At 40.6% G+C, this 22,727-nt stretch overlaps 2 protein-coding genes across 4 annotated transcripts; one reads left to right on the top strand and one right to left on the bottom strand.

Moving 5' to 3' along the window:
- The first annotated feature begins 807 nt into the window (after window positions 1-807).
- LOC134186135 (uncharacterized) lies at window positions 808-3,098 on the top strand. The gene is made up of 9 exons (XM_062654053.1): window positions 808-992; window positions 1,061-1,435; window positions 1,530-1,571; window positions 1,669-2,064; window positions 2,120-2,227; window positions 2,300-2,332; window positions 2,413-2,505; window positions 2,566-2,781; window positions 2,852-3,098. The coding sequence occupies exons 1-9, from the start codon at window positions 842-844 to the stop codon at window positions 2,896-2,898; spliced, it is 1,461 nt and encodes a 486-aa protein (XP_062510037.1). The 5' UTR covers window positions 808-841; the 3' UTR covers window positions 2,899-3,098.
- Window positions 3,099-8,786: 5,688 nt separating this feature from the next.
- Window positions 8,787-22,720, bottom strand: LOC134185673 (ER degradation-enhancing alpha-mannosidase-like protein 3). Of its 3 annotated transcripts, XM_062653517.1 has the most exons (15): window positions 17,693-17,827; window positions 17,523-17,628; window positions 17,366-17,463; window positions 13,506-13,715; window positions 13,357-13,440; window positions 13,175-13,299; window positions 12,948-13,114; window positions 10,962-11,154; window positions 10,773-10,893; window positions 10,629-10,707; window positions 10,461-10,568; window positions 10,276-10,400; window positions 9,318-9,363; window positions 9,091-9,258; window positions 8,787-9,029 (listed from the first exon to the last, which is right to left on the bottom strand). In XM_062653517.1, the coding sequence occupies exons 1-15, from the start codon at window positions 17,738-17,740 to the stop codon at window positions 9,010-9,012; spliced, it is 1,698 nt and encodes a 565-aa protein (XP_062509501.1). In that variant the 5' UTR covers window positions 17,741-17,827; the 3' UTR covers window positions 8,787-9,009. The 3 variants fall into 3 exon arrangements, with proteins under 3 accessions (XP_062509501.1, XP_062509500.1, XP_062509502.1); XM_062653516.1 differs by having other exon boundaries at window positions 10,276-10,568; XM_062653518.1 differs by lacking the exon at window positions 8,787-9,029 and adding exons at window positions 22,513-22,604; window positions 22,667-22,720 and having other exon boundaries at window positions 9,115-9,363; window positions 10,276-10,568.
- Between the last annotated feature and the right edge of the window lie 7 nt (window positions 22,721-22,727).

Here is a 22,727-nt window from a genome sequence, read left to right as displayed (position 1 = left end):
CTTAATTAAATCTTAACTAAATATCCCACTTTTTATTGCAATGTCTTGTTTATAAATGAATGAATGAATGCATGAACAAATGAGATGAGCTGAGGAGACGTTGAAGGACACTACCAGTGAGTGTGCTAAATATGTCGTCCAATTCAAGAGAACATGAACAATTCAGTTGGCGGTATGTCTGCAGGAGACCTCTGACATATTTTGTGACAAAATCTCAGCATTGTCGGTAAAAAGTCAACTAAGCCGGCTAACGTGCCAACTTTGCGGATTTTTGGATTTGAATGTAATTGGAGCTGAATGATAGGGCTACTACAGCCCAGAAATTTGTATTGTAACTAAATTTACGTTTTGTTGTAAATGAAAGTGGTTTTGAAATGAATGAATAAATAAATGAATACATAAATACATAAATAAATAAATAAACAAAGGAATAAATTAATAGATAAATAAATGATAAATAAATGACTATCTAAATAAATAAATATATAAATGAATAACTAACTATAGACAGCACTTCGAGAGCGCAAACCTCTGCCATGCCGCACAGCTAAATCATGGCATTACATAGTAACTGGTAATTACCAGGGCAACTATTTGAAACGCTGTTGTGTTCACCTTAACATGTACACACATACCGTATAAATGACATCGGTTTAATCCTAAACGTTCTGCTATTAATTAATGTTCTAAATTTTATCAAAATGCATGCACACTTGAGGCGCCGTAACTTGCCCTGACGCCCAGCAAGTCGCTAATTAACATTTACACAGTACGTTGCAGCGATTGTCTGTGACGTCAGTACAACCGTTTGTCACCGCAACATCAATACTTAGCTCTTAAAATGGCTCCTTTATATGTTATTGCAAATATAATTTTACTAATATCTAGTTTCGATGTCACCCAATGGACTTCGAGGGGCTTTGCGGAAGCAAACAAACTTCTGCATTCAGCTTCTGCGGTGTTAGGAAAACCATGGCTACCTTCGAGCGTTTGTAAGTAATAATTTATATGCATAACTGTCGTGGTGGCGTGGTTGATTATTAAAGTTTGCACAATGAAGTGTCACACATCAAATACTATCCTGAAGTGGACATTATTGGTCCTAACCGGATATTGGTGGAGCTTGGACAAAGGAACGTACAATTCAAGTGTAAATTGGATTTCCTATTTCGCGAAGGCTATGGCTACATCCCAAATGTGAAGAAGTCGTGGTTTACGTCTGCCATTAATCCGATCTTCAGAGGCATGAAAATTCAAAAACGTACTTTGGAGCGGTTTGATTTATACAAGAAGTTCAAAAACAACAATCCAGGACACAAAAAATCGTTTACGTCTTATATAACTGTGACGTTACCACCTATTCAGGTAAAACACGTCACAAATTATAAGTGCTCATTTCACTTTCCTGAGACGAGAAAATTCTTGGAACAACTCAGTAAGTAAGACGCTGGTGATGTCAGATTTGCTGCAATAGTGCGGTAGTTCAGTTGACGTTGTGTAGCAAAGCTAATGTTGATGCTCTTTGATAGGCTGGACTTATTCAGAAGGTCATGTTGAAATTGTTTTTCACGGTTAGTTATTGATGTACTATCCGCAAGCTATAGTGCACGCTCTTGGTGTTCTACAGTATGTGTATACAACTATAGTAAATTGTTCATGTGCATTTAGATTTCGTAACCAAGCAAAGAATAATCGCTGTTGGGTTTAGCAGGAAAGCTTTAGTTTACCAAAAATCAAAGACAGAAGAACAACATTCGACAGTATTTTCCGTAGGTTCGGATGTACTAAAATATCGATTTTGGTGTGACTGCAGTAAAGGCAAGGGAGAGAAGCTAAATTTTATGCGAGTTGCTTGGAAATTTCATCGCTCATCTGGCATGAAAGGAAAAGCAGCAAGTGAACTACCAAGAGGAGTAGTTGCAAGCAGGATTAGCTTTCAGAAGCTGAGTCTTCGCATTACTGCCTTACAGGAAAGCATAGAAGGATGGTATCATTGTGAATGGAGAAGTCTTCGAGCATGGAACCATCCTTACTCGTCACCTGAATTCAAACTCCTTCCATACGGTTGGTTAGAAATTAGGTCTTTACATCAACATTTGACATGTAAATAATTAAGCAGACGACAACTCTTGTGAAGTGCTCGGTGTACAGAAGAAAGTTTTGTTGTGCCACAAACATGCAACTTGCATTGATGCGCGTTTCACGTATTACTGTTTGTGCAATGACGGTAAGTGAGTAGCCGAATCGAGCTAAAGTGTTAGTGTCTTAGTGTCAACGTTAATTGATACAATTATTTCAGGTTTAACAGGAGATGGCAAGAACTACTGCGACGGTAGGCACTTACTTGATCATCAGGAGAAAGTTAGACTTGCTATTACAAGAATACGCTTCTAACTAAATTTTTGAAAATAGATATTGACGAGTGCAGCCGAGGCCTTGACAGGTGTGATCTAAATGCTCAATGCATAAACGAATTTGGACATTACACTTGTTCATGTGAAGAAGGTAACATATATGTAAAAATCTTAGCATTTAAGTGCACTACATTAAACGGTGGTGATCTAGGATACAAAGGTGATGGATGGACTTGTTCTTTGATGGACTTTACGTCAGAGGAAATAATACAAATTACTTACAAAAACAGAACACAAAGTGAAACCACCGCTTATCTCAAGAGTTCTTTTCTTGATGATAATGTTGTTTTTGATTGGGGAAATGAGACTATTACACTAACAAAAGGACCAGCTTTGGCTGGAGCTTCGATAAACAGTCTAAGTAGCGGTGGGTGTATACGTTGTCGTTGTGCACATAGATTTCGTCTAATATTTTTCTGATTATTTTATATATATAGGCATCATAACTTTCCTGGTCTTGTTGCTGATGCTTTTTCAAGCATGATGATCTTGACGTCGGTAGTTGTCATCGTCTGTTGATACTAGAAAACAAGAGAAGCATTATTTTGTAACAGCTCTTGACAATAAGACTTACTGTGGTCTTTTCACAAATAGAGATAACATGTGTATGAGATAGAAATCGGGTAAAATGAATTACCGATGGGAATTTAGCAAACGTATTGGACAATAAAAACTTTGACATATGAATGCAAATGTAACAGGTGTGACAACACAAACGACTTGTAGTCGTTGTAGCAGATCGCCATAAGAAGTAAATTTAATAAGTCGTGCATAAGCTGTGGCATTTATAAATAAAGTTTGTTCTTGGTTTCAAATTACTCTTTGAGTGTCAAAATTATATTCAAAAGGGCAAGACAAGAAAGACGACTGAATGGCAGTAAGCTGGCCTACATGCATGTGTTCATGTGGGTCGTGTTTCCACTAGTCCCATGCTAAACTAATTTAGTTAAACATATAAAAGTACCAAAGAGGACTACTGTCACTACATTGCTTACAAATACACTCCCGTCAGTAGTATAGACCGCCTGTCTGTATGGACTCTTCTCTAAAGAGGTGGCACGGCGCCAATAGAGTCTGCACTACACAGTCTCTGTTCGAGACTCTGAGAGGTCAATTGTTTGGCTGGGAGAGCAGACAAAATGTTTGGCAAAACCTTTCGTTTGCAACAATTTGTCTACCTCTACAAGTGGCTGTTTCTTTTCGACCTATATCGCATACCCAATTGACCAAGATAACACCTGCTTTGTGTTATGCTTGTCGTCGTCCTCGCGGTTATAGGGAACACCCACCACCACAATACTGGGTAAAGACGGAACAGCCACGCTACCGTACCAAACTTCACAAGGTCGCCAACGAAGAAAAAATATGTGGACATGTATATAGCGGGAACAAACAGACCTTCGCAACACGTCCAACCGCGCTACCACGATACCAAATGTTGTCAACGAAAAAAAATATGTAAAGAGGAAAATATACCTTTGCAACTATGATCAACCATCTTACCAGTCCTTTGCAAAAAGGTGTCGAAGAAGAAACTTACGTGAACCTAGATATAACGGAAAAGAAAAGACCACGTGTTCAACCACGCTACCACGACACCGAAGGTTTAGTATTGCCAGCAAAGAAAAAATATGTAGACGTAGACGTAGCGGTGAAAAAGGACTTTCGCAACTATGTCCAACCGCACTACCATGATACCAAAGGTTGCCAACAAGGTAGCCAACAAAGAAACAGACATGTGGATCTACATGTCTATATAGCAGGAACAAAAATATTTTTGTAGCCATGTCTAACCACGCCACCACGATACCAAATGAAAGGTTTCCAACGAGGGAAAGACCTTCGCAACTACGTCAAATCAGGCTACCTCTTCATAAGATGCACCCAATTAATGCATCTATATCTACTGATTTCAGGTCACATTTGCCGAGCACCAAGGACGCACCCATGCACCTTCACCCCTCGTGGAGTTGCCGCTGTTTGCGTACCTACGGGAGGAGGACACGGTTCGAGTCCGAGAAAGCACATCTTGTATATACGATGAGCGATGGTGGGGCCGCACACAACATCGTGGTCGAGATATACGCATGCACGGCTCTACGAAATACGTTGGGCACAAACCGAACATCGCGGAGTGCATATCCTACACACGCGGCACTGCTCGCAAGAAATTTAGGATCCACGATACGATGCACTTAGATTCGTGAAGATCGAAAAGACAAGATGCAGTTTCTCGAAAAACGTAGAATAGCTAGACGAAGGTGTCGATCTTACGGGGTGTTCATAGCAAAGGTTGACGTGTCCGATCTAAGGATGGGCGAAATACAAGAGGCAATACCACAGATAAAACAAAGTTTCCAAGCCGTTGGCTACGGACTCCATTGGATCGACTACACCGGGTTCCAAGCAGGACTTCTTTTCTGGTGTCCTCGATCGCGATCGAAAGGCGGGCGTTGGTGCAACACCTACATTGCGCAAGGATTCCGAGACCAAGGTGATCTATGCAATGTTGGGCAGAACTCTATTTACAACGCATGCGCAGCCCTTATCACACTCCCCTCTAACAATTATACTAGACAACCATTAGTGTCCTAACTACCCAAACAACTTGTCAATCATCGTCCATGTCTTCACGAACGTATATTAACGTACGTGACCTCTAGAAAATGGAGACTAACCGTTTTACGGTGCTACGAGACATACGCTACGCCTCTGCTGCCTTGACATTCATACTCCACTTCCTGATTTCGTTTCTGTTGAGGATCAGAGCTCAAATGTCTCGCTCTCTCCTCATCCTTACGGCTCTCACCTCCCTATCCACCTGATCACTTGATTTCTTCCCGAATCGCCTGTCACCATTGCTGTGCTTTTATCTGAATCTTGATCTTCTGCACTTGTACTTGAAACAACGTCGTCATGTCCTGAATACTGCTCCCACGACAGGGCTGCCTTTGGCGCAGCTTTATCAGTAGTATGTCAGGAGGCGGAATGATACCACTTGCCAAATAGCCTTTAGTATATCCTCTCCTACCTACGAATCCACACACACACACACACACACACACACACACACACACACACACACACACACACACACACACACACACACACACACACACACACACGCACACACACGCACGCACACGCACACGCACACGCACACGCACACGCACACGCACAAATATGGACAAATGGACAAATGTCAAGCCCTTCACGTCATTCGTGAATGACGTCAACCTTAAGGTCAGTTGCGGAGATAGCTTCCCCTGCCTCTAGAGACAGAGCCTACATGCGCTACGTGGAGGCTTAGGGTCAACGCTACAATCCACCTGGAGCTTGGCCAGAGTCATTCAGGGGCACTGACTATGGCGCAGCTTTGGGACTGGGCACCAAAACCCCACGTACCCGTCAGCTGCATGATGTTAGGGCCAAGCCGGCGGTCATGTCCACCCCATTCATTGACCAGGTACTCATTTATACTCCTGAGTCGAGAGAAGCAATTGTGTGTAAGTTTCTTGCTTAAGAAAATTATGCCATAGCTCGCCATCACTGTGACTTGAACCTGTAACCCTGGAAGGTCCCGGATGTTTTTATTCCCCAATTGCACTCTCTAACCAATTGAGCTACAGCACTACAACGCACACGCACACGCACACGCACACGAACACACACACACACACACACAACAGACACACACACACACACACACACACACACACACACACACACACACACACACACACACACACACACGACAGGTCTCCTTTATACATAGAGATACACGATGGTGATACCTTTGAAAATTCTTGCCGGTTCTTTAGCGATGCGTTATTACGGTTCGATTAAAATTCTTATTTCCATAAAGCTGTGATACAGCCTAAACATTGACTATGCTGCTGTTGCGTGGTCATCATTGAATAAAACACAGAATCAACGACTCCATCGGTTGGAAAGAAAGCTGTACGTGTTATAACAAATAGTTCATTTTTGGAATCCAGCAAACCATTGTTTCAGCACTTGAGATTTGCTGAATGCAGACACAGGATGCAGCTGGCGAAATTCACATACAAAGCTACTAGTGGTTCTCTGGCCAAGTCAATAACAGACAAGTTTAAGACAACCAAAGAGATAACTGAAAGATGCACTCGTGTTAGTACTACCAATTCTGTCTCTAGTCCTCGACCCAAAACAGAAGCACTGAAGAGGACGCTTAAATATAGAGGAACAACTCTGTAAAACTTATTACCATGTAGTTTACGATCTGTACAGTCATTTTCGAATTTTAGTAAATCTATCATTAGAGAGTATTACCGTATACAGAAATTTCTTGCATAGATACGTTAGTTTATATGTTAGTGTACTAATTAATGTAGTCTTTCTGTTTATGAACATATTTTATCTTGCTAGTTTGTATTTGTATATATTCTAGGGTACCTAGAAGACCGGCATTGCCGAAGGTTATCGTGCAGAGGAATCGACCACACGTACTTACTAACCACGTCGATGACGTTGAGGACATACTTGACTCCATCGTTGTATTTTGAGAAAGACTGCATGCATATCGACCAAATCTGCTGACACACGTACCCTCCACACCACTGACCATCACATGTCTTGTCGGAAACTGACGTTTGATGCATGGGTCTAGGAAATTCTTCAACGAGTTGGTCCGCGCACCCTAATTTTTTACCCTTTATGGTTTTACTACCTCCACCACCAGTGCCTGGCAACCTCAGACCAGCGTGCGCCCAAACCAAACAGACTCTTATCAATCCCAGAAACCCACCTTCTTTAATTGGGCATCTTCAATGCAACCATGGATATGAATCTGGATTTCTTGGCTTCACATACAGGACATACAGATTTCATGGGTATCCTATTGTTCTTGGTCTTTACCAAGGTGGGTTCACTTCAGAAATTTTCATGTTACACCTCACACAGTGGTGTTATATATAGTCTCGCGCAGCCAGCCCCTCCCCCTTTGGACTTTCGTTGGCTTAAATAAGCAAAGTGCAACAAATGTGAAACACAAAACTTGTACGTACTATACTGCGTGTTGTTAATAAAATATATGCCTAGATTAATTAAATATAAGAACGAGGTATACACTTTCTCGAGGCTAGTCGGGATTCTATTGTTTTGTGCCCTTCTTCGATCGCTTTTCCCAGCAATACAACTCCTTGGTAGTCTAGGATAGGCAGTCGCTCCCCCTTTTCACTTCCGGACAGTTTTGCCTGACCGACTCCGCCTTCTATGTCTGTATGTATGAAGAAGCCGGATGGAGAGAGAGGCGCTGCATGCACATAGACATTGAATCCGGATATCAAGTATGTACTATGTATGGTTACACAGAACAGGCACGCCCACCAATAGTCAGAATGCGGGAGATTTGATGCCAAATGAGGGTGGGCGGGAGAAGGGTCCAAAATGCGGGAGTCTTCCGCTCAATCCGGGAGAGTTGGCAGCTCTGCTTTTCCTCGTCCTTTTTTGACACCGGCTGATCCTTTACCAGCGGGGACCAAGCAACCTCAATCCAGCGCCGCCAGCGCTGCCCGAGGATCCGGCCACAAACAGGAGAGGAGCTGCTAGTCTGCCGAGCATTATTCCCATCAATGGACCCAACCTCATCACTCGTCGTACATGACGCTTTTCACCACTACGCCTGGCTTTCTTTCTACTACCAGCGATGGCTTTTTGTATTCCACTCGATGCTGCGGCAAGACCTCTAGGGTGCCGAGTACCTTGGGAGCGTGTTTGATGATATGGGGCATTATTTTAGCAATGATGGCACCGATTGCTCCATCATTCTTTGTTACCTGCGACTTGGATAGTTTCAACTCGATATTCCGACAATCGGTCTTTGCCTTGGTGATCTTGTTGTATTGCGTCCTGGTAATACTTAGAAAATCAGCTCCGGCCCGAAAGCCGAGAGTGAGGCAATCGCAAGGTGTAGCCCATCTGTTTTTGATGAGCATTTCGTAGCGCTTCCTTCTGACCAGCGGTCAGAGTGAATCCGCACTTGACGTAACTCATGTCTCCATATAAGGTTACATTAATTAACATAAACGCTCACATTCGATCACTCAAGACCGCACAGTAGACGTGATAACCCCATCCTGGGGCCGCACTCAGCTGCCATCGCACTTCGATGTCGGACGTGCTCATCTTCAACTTGTCTCAATGTTTGGACACGTCGACGTGTATGATCGGGTAGAGGTTTGCAAAGTCAATTGACTTCCCGAATCTGTGTCAAAATATTTACTGACCGCTTCCGCTCACTTACACGGTGGTTCACGGCCGACTAGACTATCCATACACAAGGTGGTCCAAAACCTCCACTATGTATGTACTAGCTCTAGCGCACAAAATGACTTCAGAAAGTTCGACACATATATTAAAACGCAAATAAATATAAGTAGCACATAATACGTTACGTTTGTACATTAGAAAGTCACTGATGTCACCCCAAAACCTGGGTGTATTAATTCAGTTACCCTCCGTCACCTACATGATGAATTTTGTGTATCTTGCAGTAGCACGAAAATGGCGGTGATCAAAATTGCATTGGTTGTCAATTCTGCGACACGATTTACTGTCAGCTACGTACATCACGTTCTACATAAACAAGAATAAACAACAATTTATTTTACTAAATATTCCTATACAGGTAAACAACCTTTGGCATCCCCTGACAAACGAACTCGCACTACTTCATTCTCAACCACATAACTCCACAACAGATCACCATCAGTTTGAAGGCAAAAAACTGATGGAATAGAAACTTCACTGGGAACATCAGAACTCATTGCAAAAGGCAACTGCCCAGGCTCCGCCGGTCTATTATCTGCATAGAAACACCGGTTAACCCTGCTCACGCAAGCATAAAATGAGGCCACAACAAACCAACAATCACAGCAGCCGCTGCACCAACAGACTGCACATTGATCACCTGAAAAATAGAAAAATTAATCAACAATCTTCGCCTAAATTTGAAATTCATAAAATACAAGTTTCGTTCATTATATAAGTTATACGCAGTTTAGTATAGGATTGCTTAAAAATTTTCAAAACAATTTGAAAATTTAATTAGCTGAAGCAAAAAAGATTATTTCACTACGGCAAAATCAGATGTGGCTGACGCTCGCTTAAAAATCAATGGTACAAGTAACAAATATAGTCCGCTGTATGAGCATGCAGCTATTGCGCCATAAACACTGTCATATTATTTTCTTTACTGCAATTCTTTACTCTACGTTAAATTTCTACAAAAAAATATGCCAATCATGGGTCAATGAAAACAAGTAACACGTAAAAGATTCTTTGTTGTTGCCATTTCTAGTAATTCAACAAAATTTACTAAAGAGATGACATTCAACGCATAAACCTCAGTAATCTATAAGATGAGACAGTCTGTTGCCCATCACGAACTAACCTTCTCAAGCTGCACTTTCTGAATTCAAATACTTTCAACCCCAATAGCGCCAAACGCACTCCAATAGGACAATACCGTATAACCGATTATTTCTGTGATCTTAACTTAAATTACAAAGATTTGAAAATTTAGACAAAAGTTTTAATTACTGCGAATTAAATTTCTGCGTTCCAACCAGGAAGACAGTTACTGGTACATGTACATGTGTTGGAACACTGACTTACTGGGACCCCGAGGATAGTCCTATATATCTGCGAATTATATTTGTGCGTTCCGTCATTTCTTCGCAGAATTCGCAGAAATATCATGATCGCAGAAATAACCGGTACGGGTATACCAGTGTGAACTGGCATGGCAAGAGTGCGCGTGTGTGAGCGCGTCACACAGACGCACACAGACGCACACGCACACAAGGACATATACACACACCTTTTCAATAAACGTGCAACTACCACGTCTGATCAAAGCCACGTGACCGCGAAGAGTTTGACCATTTTCAAGACTGCCGCAGGCTTCGGGCGGATCTGCAACTTTGATGTTTCCAATAACACATGCTACACGTAAACACAAAATACATATTTTTGTAAAACAATGCACACTCCTGAAACTTAGACTTGAATCGTCGAGTAGAGATGGACCGAAAATTGCAGGACCAGCCATAAAACTCCTTTTGTATTCAGCAGGAAACAAAATCTCCACATAAACGGGCATCTGAGTGCCTTCTTCATACATATCATGAACTTCGTAAGATGAGAAAACATAAAATATACAGTGACACCAACCTTGTTGCTGCATCTTGACTCTCTGAACAAGCTCTTGCATAAACAATATACCTTGCTCACTATGTCTCTTGCTTGCAGCCTGCACCTCACACAGTTCCAACATTTCTGTCTGAAAAATCATATCTCAAATGAAGAAACTGATACCCTAGTAGCATCATGAGTAAACTGCATTCGTCCATCCTTCATCTCCTTAACCAAAACGCCCATATCGGCTAAGATATTAATGTGATCGGCATTGCCAAGATCAGTCTCCTCAGGTTTTAATCTGTCAAGAACATGTAAACACAGTAAAAACCAACGACAGCATTAGATAATTGCTACTAACACGTCTACCGTTCCTTTAACTGAGGTTTCTCAGAGCGGCAGTGTGCCTTGGTAATTCTTTCTCTCTGTAATGATTTACTTAACGCATCCCTCAGTCCAACAGCAACTTGAACCATTCCACCAAACGCGCTGCCCAAGTTGTCACATATTCGACCTGCTGTATCCTTCACACATGATTGATCAACCATGTCATTGAAACTGCCTGAACCACAAATGTTAACATTCCTGTCATTTGCAAAGATACACAATTATAAAGATCTGGCTATTTAATATACAAACAAAGAATTAATGGCCATTATTCTGGTTCAACTGAATATTCTGGACTACTTATTCTAATTATGGCCAAAAAGTTACAGATTGGCATGGCAGCTAGATGATTTCTAGTGTCCTGTCTATTCAAGATGTCTGTGTTTAGCTTTGTGTTACCCCTGGAGGATACTATACATCATTTGCATGATGTCAGATGTAAAAAGAATTAACGATAATAATATTAAGTCTAGTGTCAGAGTTCTGGTTCTCTGACCATGATGGCCTGGGTTTAATCCCGGGTGGCGACAGCAATATAATGAAACGAGTCTGTTTGTTCTTTCTCACTGTCTATTTGGCTATGTCTGTGACAGTAGACTTGTTTCCGTCGATGGGGAGTTTCTGTGATCGGGCGTGGGGACTGTTGGCAATGAGGGTCAGGGTACTTTCCTGGTAGTCATTGATATCTACTGGGCGTGCTGTTCAGAGCTGGCGAAATTCCCGTAGCGTACGCAATCAATAATCGATATACCGTTCTGGAACTCATCTGCAGGGTTAGTGGGTGCCCAGTTGAGGGTAAAGACCCCACTTACCCTACTTAGAAGGTGATGACGACATAAGAAATAGGAGAAAGAAATCAAACACTAAAACAGGAATAATTGGCAGTTTGCTCTTGGCTAATGCATAAATGTCGCTGTTGTCCTGCGCCCTTGCATCTTCACCTAGAAGATAAGAAAAACTCTTGGTACATATTGCCTCTGGACCAACAAAATGTAAAAATATCTGATTCCGCTGAGCCAGTTACCAACTTCTGCAGCGGCAACATTAATTCAAAATCACTGGTTCCATTTCTTCCATATTTTCATAGACTATAGTGAGCTCTACAACGTCTGCATACAATGTTACAGAAGGCTCGGGTTCCTACATTTTGACAATGTGTTTTTCTAGGGTTAACGTTAACTCAATTCAATATAAACATGTCTAAATCAGTGCCAGCAAAGTGCTTCTGCTCAGTGCTGATCACTCCAACCGTTTCTTGCTGATCTACCTAATAGACAGAACTCTAGCTGTCTAGTCCGGCACCTTGAGATCAACAGTTGATCTGTTCTCACTCTTCTAATATAAGATTAAAACATAACATGTTAGCTCTAGCCTTCCCTCACAGATGCATGACCTACAGAGCTAACTTTAGTAAAAGTAATTCCAATTTACTTCAATTAAAGCCCCATAACATAAAAAAGAATTAGAAGTGTACGAGAAAGCTAGACCTAAGTTAGCGAGTAACTAAAAATATGCGAATAACAACATTGCCCGTGCAAACACAATCATAGCCGCCTAATACAGTACCCTAATCTCGTATTCACTCTTTTATGCACAGATCATCGCAGGCACACACACATGCACGTGTATGAGTTGCAACAAACACACAGTGTAAAGTACCGTATAATTGGCTATTTCTACGGATTACTGTGATTTGAGAATTTAGACAAAAGTTTTAATACTGTAAATTAAATTTCTGCGTTCCAACCAGGAAGACAGTTACACACATGTACATGTGTTGGAACAGTAACTTACTGGGACTCCTAGGATACGCCTAAATATCTGCAAACTCTATTTGTGCGTTCTGTTGTTTCTTCGCTGAATTCGCATGATCGCAGAAATAACCAGTTATACAGTACTACCATTCCAGGAATAAGTATCATCAAAATTCAGCAAATAAACAACATAAAAACCCAAACCTTGCCTTACCTTTAACAATATCTTCAGGCGTGTATTGAAAACGTGACAAAGAAAGAGGTAGCAGGTGAGCTTCCGTTGTAAACAGAAATGAATTGATATCAAAAGGTAACTCATGGTCGTCTGTGTACAGCAAATATAAATACTTGAAAGTCTCAGCCAAGACAAACGAGTCCAATCTAAATTTCCAAATCCAACAACTGCAACAACATCTAACAGCTGTCAACGAGAGCAAGTACCTGTCCTCGTGTGCAAGAGTACGAATATCATGCACAGCAGCAAAGCCACATGGAACTCGAGCATATTTTTGAAGGCTATCAATTATTTCTTCTCCTACTTTACGATAATGAGAATCTCTGGTAGCCTGAAAATACATAAACATGATTTCTACCTGTAACGCAAACAAGCAAACTATTCAGACTTTGTACAAGAAGTAAGTACTCTCAATAAATTCAGGGCGGAGTGGATGCTGAGCCCAATGAACTCTGAAATCAACTGTAAATGCCTAAAATACAAAAACCTTAACTTAATTAAAGTAAGCTAGTAACAAGTAAAGAATGAAACAGAAACCTCTGGAATAAATTTATGCTGGCGCATTACGTGAAAAAGCATGTGATGAGTTGACACTGCATGTTCTACATCACCTGTTAGCACTTGCAGACCAGGCCAAAATGCTAACAAAGCATCCATAAAGTGCTTCGCTCGTTGATGTGGATTGCCAAGATAAACATCCACCAAAGCGGCACCCTGTTTGATATAGCGCATAATACCACCATAATGCTACAGAAAAGTTACAACAAACACTCAACAGTAAAAGTATTTAGCTCCAAAATATCAGTATCAGAAGAATGAACAAAAACGTCCAGAATATAAAAATTGCAACAGAAACCAAAATGTAGCAACCGAGCTAAGAACCATCATTCCTGACAACAAAATAAGCATCCCTAAACGTGCGTATCTATGTATTTACTAGAAAGTTTGCTTTGCCATTGGCATCAAACAATACAAACATGCCAACTATCAAACTTACTTGTAAATGTCTAATTGATCATATTTGAAGCAATGTCAAACTTGCGCCTTAATTCTCTCAGCAAAGGTTGCACACTCCCTAATGCACATCTTCTCAGGATTAAATAGTTGTTAGAATCAATTGTTAAAGACCATTTTCTGTCTGGATGTGTGTAAAGACATTCAAATTCTCTCATCATGCAAAAAACCTGGTCATTAATACTATAGTGTTTAATATTTGCATATATTTGGCAATAACGTACCAGCATTAAAGGAGCAAGGTCCAGATTTATGCGCATGCTTTGGCCTTGGGTAGAAAGCACGTTTTGAGTGCAGGCTGCCAGCCACGCCTAGAATAAAATGGCTTCCTCGAGAGACAAATATGGCTACTGTGTCGAGCCACACTCACATAGCCGATCCAAAAGTTGACAAAGTATAGGTTTAGTTACCATTGTAATCTATTGTCGTATTATGACCACATTGAGTGCCTTGGTTGCAGCCTACTGAAGGGGAGAGTGTATGCATGCATGTGACGTCTGGGTGTAGAAATAAGTGCAAAAGAGAAAGACATGGTCTACGAGGATGTGAACACAAAGCTGCTGCTGTTGCTTGTGTGCGGTTTTGTGACTGTGTGATTACGTTTCAAGAATCAAAAATCTGTGGTCAATGTCGCGCCTATAGTCGACTTGCCAGTATCATTTCAGGGCTACACTTCTCGGCTGGTTACAGAGAATGTGCTAGAGAACAGGAAATGCTTCATCTAGAGAACGGCTCCTACATATGCAGAAGTAATGACAAGCAACAACACAACGTACACAAGTAGCAATGGCAGTCATCATGCAGTCAACATGGTGACACATTTAGGATGGTGAGGCACCCTAAACTGCAACTGTCTTACTACACTGCTTTCTGCAAGATCAGCAGCTGTTGGTGGAATACATGAAGCAACAGTTCAACCACTGCTCTCAGAGTCCTGCTGTCATATTATTGTCTGACAGTGATGTTACATACTCTTTCTTTTTCGTTTGCTCTTCCTGATCTCATGTGTGCAACCTTAGTTATATGATGGTAGTGTCTGCTTTCATTCACTCTCTTTACAGTCCATTAGTGGAAACTTTTGTTATACTTGGGGTGGAATCTGTTCTCTGGCTTTTTGCCTGTTCCAGAGACGGCTAGTTGCTTGTCATAATTCATGCTTGCTAGTACGCAATAGGCCTTGAATGCTGCATGCCTACAACACCTAGAGTTTTCATCAGAGATTGACTGGAGATGTGAATTCACTCACCCAAATGATATATTTGGGGGTAAATTTTAGACTGAAATTGTGCTAATTTTCACGTGTACTTGTTTGGCTGCAATGGTAAATGTAAACGTACTACAACATGTGCATAGAAATAAATAGAATACAAAATACTGTACATAATAGGTCATGGACCTAAACCTCTTTGGAAGCAGCAGGACCTTTCTCAAAAACTTCGAATTCATTGAGGGTGAATTGAGACCTGGACCAGTGGATGCTTTTTACTCTCTATCAAGTCAACTTTTGCCAGCCTTGGCTTGCCAATCACTCTCATCTTGCGCCTCCGTGCTTTCTTGCATAATGCTGGCTTCTCGCAGACGTCGTCGACATGACAAACGACGTTCACTTCCTGTCACGTGTAGGACCTAATCTGAAGCTAGGCAAATGTAAAAACAGATAAGTTTTGTTCTAACTGTTACCTTTTCGAACCGTATCACTTTAGCAAAGTATAGAAAAGCCAAGGTCTCGTTGCTACAGGTAGTCAAACTGCAAGCTGCAAAGCGTTTGAATATTTTCTTTTAGTGAGAATACAGGAAATGTACTACTGTATCATAGTCTACAAGCGCTGTTTTTAAAGATGTTTTATTTTGATGAACTTGAAAAATGTATTCATTATTCAAGATGGACTCCGACGTTACTCTGTGCGCAACATCTGGACTGTGCCCTTAAGTTTGCTAGGTTTGATTTCACAGAAGTGACGATCATGATAGCAATTCTATCCTATATGAGTAGATTTGATTATTTCTCCCCAAGATCTACTGTGATTTAAATGGATATGGTCTGCTGACAATGACTTACTTTTCTCAACATTAGAACCTAAAGTTGCGGGCCATCTAGAAATGCAATCATAGGTTGATAGCTTTGTTGCAGCACATCAAAACCATTGAGTACATTGAGTACGTCAGTCCAATGATGTAAAAAGTTACATACAAATAAATTTTAGTCTTGGAGAAAGTAGACATCTACTGCCACAAATAGAGGCATGCTACATCTAGCCATCCAGGTCAAGAACGTGACTGTTCAAAGATTAATTTATTGTGCTTCAGAAATACCATTGCCAATAATGGAAAACTATTACGGCTGAATACTGATTTTTCATGTTACAACAATAAGACCAATATCATTTTACACATTGCTGTAATAACTTTAGAAGTAGCAATGTCCAAGACTTAGCTGCTTAACCATTTTTCAAATAGAGTATATAGAGTATGCAAACAATATGGCAATTATTATAAAGACTTCATAACCCTTTCCACAAACAATTTATGCCAGACAACCAAATTTGCCTTTCGCCGAGCCTGAAAGAAGACTAGTTGCATCAAACTTCCCACATCCATTTTGCTAATCCATGACAAATTCCAGTGCTTTGGCCAAAACTTGTTAAATAAAAGATATTATAATTACAAAATGTGCCAAATCCAGTGCAAACATGTGACACCACTAAGAAAATGAGCACATCACATCTATAACATGATGTTATAAGAACACTGGAAGAGTCATCAACACTAAAGTATAGAGAGAGATACAAACATCCTCTAATATCGTGTTTGCACATGAGCATGCATAATGAGTCAAACCGAACCGATTCAAGTCAGCCCATACCAGCCCAAGTTTACACACGACACACTCTTTAGAAACAAGCCAGTGCTGCTAATGGGTGTGCTGTTAGCATACCTTATCTACTTGTAGACATAATTGCATTAGCTTATGCTGACAATGGCAGAAGCCAAGCTGCTCGCATTCTTCTAGTCCATAGTCTTACGAACAACAGTCAAGTCGAGAAATGTGCGGAACATTTACAAGACTGACATACTATTCATAAGAGATGTAAATCTACTGTAGTCTACAACTGAGCATGTGCAGTTCTCATCCAGGCACGGGTAGCATTCACACGACATACATTACCCCAGTTAGCCCATGTTGGCTAAGTTAGAAATGGTGAGCCTAGCCAGCTCAGTTTGGCATGGCATGCATGGCTTGGCATGGCTTAGCTGGCATTTACACATACCATCCAAACCAAGCCAGCACTAGCTGACCTGACTATTTAACCAGTGTTCATGTAAATGGATACAAGCCAACTCCCACTTGACTGCTACTAAACAATGATGTCATTCTAACTTGCCTTTTGAAATCTATCCCAGTAAGACACATCTCCAAGCAGGATATATGATTTCAAGCAATATTCATAATATGAATCAATTCCAGCTCCAACACCAGCATCTAAAAATTAACTAGCACAATAATGACACAAAAAGTGTAAGTACGCACAAGGTGCTAACCTTGCCTCACCCACCTCCCGGTGTTGACATTAATAACATTGCCAACAAGATTACTGACTTTGTTTCTATGTTGCCAAATAGACTCCATAGCCCTGTGAGCAATCTTCTACAATAGTTAAAGATGCAAAACTGAAAATAGAGCACTTATCAAAGAGTTTGCGTAACCTTACTTCATACACTGGTTTGTTTGTCAGTCGACTAAGAGCAGCAAACTCCATCAGAAAACTGCCAGCACAAGCAGTACATGTATCAGATTGCAATGAACCATCAGGTCGTGTTCTGTTGACCCCATGTTTCAGATTCACCTAATTTCAATTAAAACACAAATCAGTTGACCAAACCAACATCAAGTCACTTAATACTCTGCAGAAAGTATTTCTGAACACAAAATTAATGAATTCTGAGTTATACACGCACATCAATGGCTCTTCACAATGTTGCTTATTATTGGTTACAATAAATATGCAGCATGTGGCTAGCTAAACAAAGCTGGGCCTCCTCCTTAGTCTAATAAGACAAGTATAAATCCTTTCTCATAGTAAAATGGTTATTATAAACTTTCCCAATGTCACGATTACTTTCTTATTGAGATTGCAGTGACGATAACTTATAATTTAGTACCAACACAAGGTCACATCATTATGCTTTCAAACGTTGTAATTTCAAGGTTGTAAATACTGTGCTGTCTCCTTAGGATAACTAACGGAACTCTAGCAAGCAAAGTTCTATAGGAACAAATGTGTAGATCTTTCCCTAAGATTTTGGCTCCTAAAATTAGTGTAGATGACCGTGAGTGAATTCACAAACAAGAGCTGATACAAGCAAACATACTACAAACAGATCAGTCAAATGCAATACACCTTAATCACGAATATCCATAAACTCAAACAACAGCCTGGTGTTCTCCCTAGGATTTTTGGCTAGTAGGCCAAACAAAACTCTTTGTCCAAGGAGACGTGGCCACTTGGGCTTGTCGCTGATTGCCCAATTAATCTTGTAACTTCATCCGTGCCACATCACATGATGCTTGATTCATGTGGGTGATGATGTCAACATATCCTGGTGGTCAAAGAGATGGTGGATTATATATTGGCTGTCGCTAAGAAATCCGCCAATCCGCCAAAATAAATTCCCGCCAATATTTCATCTTATACGGTATATGGTTAGGATACGGTTAGGACGGGCGAACAGCAAACATGCACATGCAGCGTTCGTCAGCTGACTAAACACATGTATCCAAGATTTATCCTCCAGTTGAGGTACATCTGGTTCTTTGCACATTCCTGGATAAAATAGATCCTGCAGTTCAACTGATTAAAGGTACCCATATACTGTACGGTTACCACCAGTGTTGTGTCACACTGGAGTGTAACAAATGCACATACCGCATTCACACAACTTCAGAATCAAGCCAGACCACACAAATTTCTTCAAGATTGCCATTACATTACCCTACTAAAAATACTTGATAAAAGCCTCGTTTTGACGTAAAGTTTGGTCATAAATTTCTACTGTACCTGACACAGTCATGAATTCTCTAGTGTGAATGTGGCTCAAAATTGATTGAATCATTTCACCTAGTGTCTCTCATCGCAAGAATTACAACAAGATCAAACATCGATCACTTCAAAAGCATTCAGTCGCAGAATGTCTTATTGTTGTATATCTAATTCTCTGTGCTCCTCGCTACAAATTGGTGCTGTAAACCGTTTGTTTTGCGCTAGCAGTAAATGGCATAGCTGGTCCTAGGATTCAAGTCATTTGAGAGACTTTGTAAATCTATTGGCTTATTCAAAGAAGAGGAAAACGAAGACTCCCTTTGATGTTTGCCACTGGGCAACACAGTTCTTCAATTTTTTGTGCAGTTGGCAGAGAACGATCATACTTTGAATGAAGCAACTCAACTAAACTTGCTCACTAAGTGCCTTCATGAAGAGCTATGCATTCGCCTGGAGAATTCTAGTCTTCCGAAAGAGTTTAATGACTATACTATGAACAAACTGATTGAACAGGTTAGATCATTTTTCGTCGCAAAGCAAATGTAATGGCAGAGTCTGTCTACATCGTCAAATACAACAGCTGGATGAGTCAGTACAATTGTGTTTTGGTGGACTAGAGCAAATAGCTGCCAACCGCCACTTTACCGCTGCCGAGTATGATGGCCGCTTTCGTGATGTGTTGCTGGCCTTAGAGAAGATCAGATGTTAAAAAGTTTTATAAAAAAATGGTTTACTTAGCAGGAGTCTGGGACAAGTTTTGGCAGATGCTTTAGTATTGGAAGGAGCTAAGGACAGTAGTCATGTTCACACTAAGGTTTAGAACTGGGTTTGCTACTGTTTAGCATAACCAATTACAATACATCAGGTCAGTCTACGACAGGAATGTGGAAAAAGTAGGGTTATGCCCTGCTGTAAAGTAGGAAGAGAGCGGAGTTTAGGTCGGGTTACCGCTTGTCAAAACATTCCAGTTTATTCATATTGCATATCACAGCAATAAATCAAAGAAGATTGCTCTATTTTGTGTTGATTTGGTAGTTTTTTCTTGAGCAAATCGAATCCGCAACACAACTTGCAGAATTCTGCAGTGAAAGACGTTGTCGTGACCATAGATTCAGACAGCTGTTGCTGTTCCATCACAAGCATGTGGTTCTTACACCTGGAGAAAGCAATTGAAGACGGAAAGCGGTCGGAAGACGTTTCAATTTTTGAACAAGAATTGAGAAGTGTAGCTTGAGTACATGATTACAATCAGTTGCAGTCTGCAAGAGTTCACACAGCCTATTATAACTAATTAGAGGCGAATGGGCAAGCTCAATATGTGATAGCACACCTTGTGCATGATACCATAGTAAGGTGTTATGATTAATTGGCACAAAGCCGGGTTTTCTAACCCTAGTGTAAACACAGCCAGTGTCTTAACCACACGAGACAGTTATGATCAATCAGTTCAATTCGTAGATAAGAGGCACATTAAAATTAGATCAGATAAAGGAAAGCCTAAACGAGAAGGGGCTTCTGTTATAACTGTGGTGACAAACACTTGTAGTTTTGAGTGCTCCTTGAGAGATCATCGAATTGTATTATTCTGCCAGGAGTGACAGTTACAGTCATCTAAAATCTGAATGTCAGAAGTTCACCAGCTCGCAGAAACCAATCTTTCAAAGGAATGAAGATACAGTAAAAGGAGGTAGCTGAAGTAAAACGTTCAGAATCAATGAAAGCAGTGCAAATAATTCGAACTCATCAGAACAAGGCATCGAGTCTGTGTGTATAAAGAGGTTGCAATGGCTGAAAACGTCCACATCGCTGGAAATAAACTGTTCGTTGATGTTATCATTACACAAACAGATTCAATTTTAAGTAGACACTGGTGCAGATGTGTCATTAATGAATGAGAAGTCTTGGGTAGCGTTGGGAAAACCAAAAGTACTAAAGAATACACAGAGACTCAGAAAAGCGTCAGGCAACTTGATGTCCTTCAAAGGCACTATTTCAAGAACAGTATGTTTGGCAATACCCCTCCAATAGCAGTTTTGTTCTATGTGAAGCACGACAAAGGATCAAATCTTTTAGGAATGGACAGGGTAAGAAGAAAACAGGTCTTCTCAAGTATGTATTACATTTCTCACATCCTTGACAAGTCAATACGTAGCATGTTCTCTTGAAAGACCGTTGCAGTTTCAATGTCGGTTAGAGTGTGTTCTAGACACATTCAGCGATGTTTTTGGTGATGATCTTGGATGTTGTAGTCAGTCAGTCAGCATCCATGTTCGACCTGATGCTGAACTTAAGGTTTTTCCTTTTAGAAGACAGCTAATTCATCTTCTGACAAAGATAGAAGCAGAATTAGACAGACAGGTAAATCGAGGTGTTTTGGAACCTGTTGATACAGCTTTATGTGCCTTTCCGACTGTCAATGTAATCAAGTCATCTGATACCGTTAGAATTTGTGGGGACTAAAACCTTCTCGTTACTTGATAGTCGATTAGCACCAATTCCACTTCCAAGTGACTTATTAGTGTACTGATTGGTGGTAAATATTTCACAAAATTAGATCTATCCGATGGTTAATCAACTTAAAGTTGATGAGGACAGTCAACCATATCTTGTGATCAATACACATAAAGGCCTTTTTAGATATTGTTGACTTCCCATGGGGAATTAGCTTTGCACCGGCGTTGTTTCAAAGAATCATGGATAAGGTGTTGAGTGGATTAAAAGCAACTGCAAGGTATTTTGATGATATCACTATTACGGGCGCTTCCGATGAAGGGTACCTTCAAAATCTAGCTAATGTTTCAGAACATTTGCAACAACATGGTTTTTGTTTGAAAAAGGAGAAATAGCAATTCTGTCAAAAGTCTATTGACCTTGGACACGTCATAGATTCTGAAGGCATTCGCCCGTCTGACAGTAAAATTCAAGCAATTCGAAAAAAGCCAAACCCAAAAGACATTTCAAAAGTGAGACCATTTTTAAGGATGGCAAATTACTTCAGCGGATTCTTCCCAATGATGTCTGAATATACTAATCCGTTCATGAAGTTATTGAGAAAGGATGCCCCATGGATTTGGAGAGCCAAGACCCTATTTGCATTCGATCACCTCAAGCAATGACTTATGTCATTGCCAGTTCTAACACTGTATGACCCAAACCTTCCTTTAGCTTTGGCTTGTAACTTTTGCACTTTTCTTTCAACAATGTTTCCAGAATACCGATGGGCGAAGGTGGAAGAAGGTTTAATGAAAAACTAACATGCCTTCCTAGAAGAAGTTTAGCTGGTGTCTCTCCTGTCGTCTGATGACAAGTAGTTCTATAGACAAACAGAAATTGATCAACGACGTCATCTAGTTTTGCATTTCGCTCTTCCAGTCCTTTACACACTAGTAGTTGTTTAGCAAGGTGGGCTCTGTTGCTGTGACAATATAATTATCAAATTGAATATCAGAGATCTACTAATCATGGCAATACAAATTCTTTGTCTCGCTTACCTTTGCTGCAAAATGAAGATAGAGACTCTAGTGTTAATGGAGAGGCCAAAACGGATCCTACATTGCTTCAATGGAAATGGAAATCCTTAATACTGGCCCAACCCACTATCATCAACTTAAAGATGCTGTAGTAAACCATTTGCTTCTTGCCTACATCAACTATCTTTGAGCAATGAGTGTTTGCTAAAGCATGACAATGAGATATGTGTGGTTGT

Source organism: Corticium candelabrum, chromosome 10, assembly GCF_963422355.1.
Source record: "Corticium candelabrum chromosome 10, ooCorCand1.1, whole genome shotgun sequence".
NCBI classification, from domain to species: Eukaryota; Metazoa; Porifera; class Homoscleromorpha; order Homosclerophorida; family Plakinidae; genus Corticium; species Corticium candelabrum.
This window is presented reverse-complemented; position numbering and strand designations above follow the sequence as displayed.

Bases quoted from the DNA above. Each gene is read 5' to 3' on its own strand.
- LOC134185673 (XM_062653516.1), bottom strand. From the start codon at position 17,740: ATGGAGTTTGCTGCTCTTAGTCGACTGACAAACAAACCAGTGTATGAA. The intron at 11,155-12,947 runs GTAAGGCAAGGT...TTTGTGGTTCAG, and splicing joins GCCTGAAGATATTGTTAAAG to GCAGTTTCAATGACATGGTT. The intron at 9,030-9,090 runs GTTGTTTACCTG...TTGTTTATGTAG, and splicing joins TTTGTCAGGGGATGCCAAAG to AACGTGATGTACGTAGCTGA.
- LOC134186135 (XM_062654053.1), top strand. From the start codon at position 842: ATGGCTCCTTTATATGTTATTGCAAATATAATTTTACTAATATCTAGT. The intron at 993-1,060 runs GTAAGTAATAAT...TGCACAATGAAG, and splicing joins ATGGCTACCTTCGAGCGTTT to TGTCACACATCAAATACTAT. The intron at 1,436-1,529 runs GTAAGTAAGACG...GCTCTTTGATAG, and splicing joins AAAATTCTTGGAACAACTCA to GCTGGACTTATTCAGAAGGT.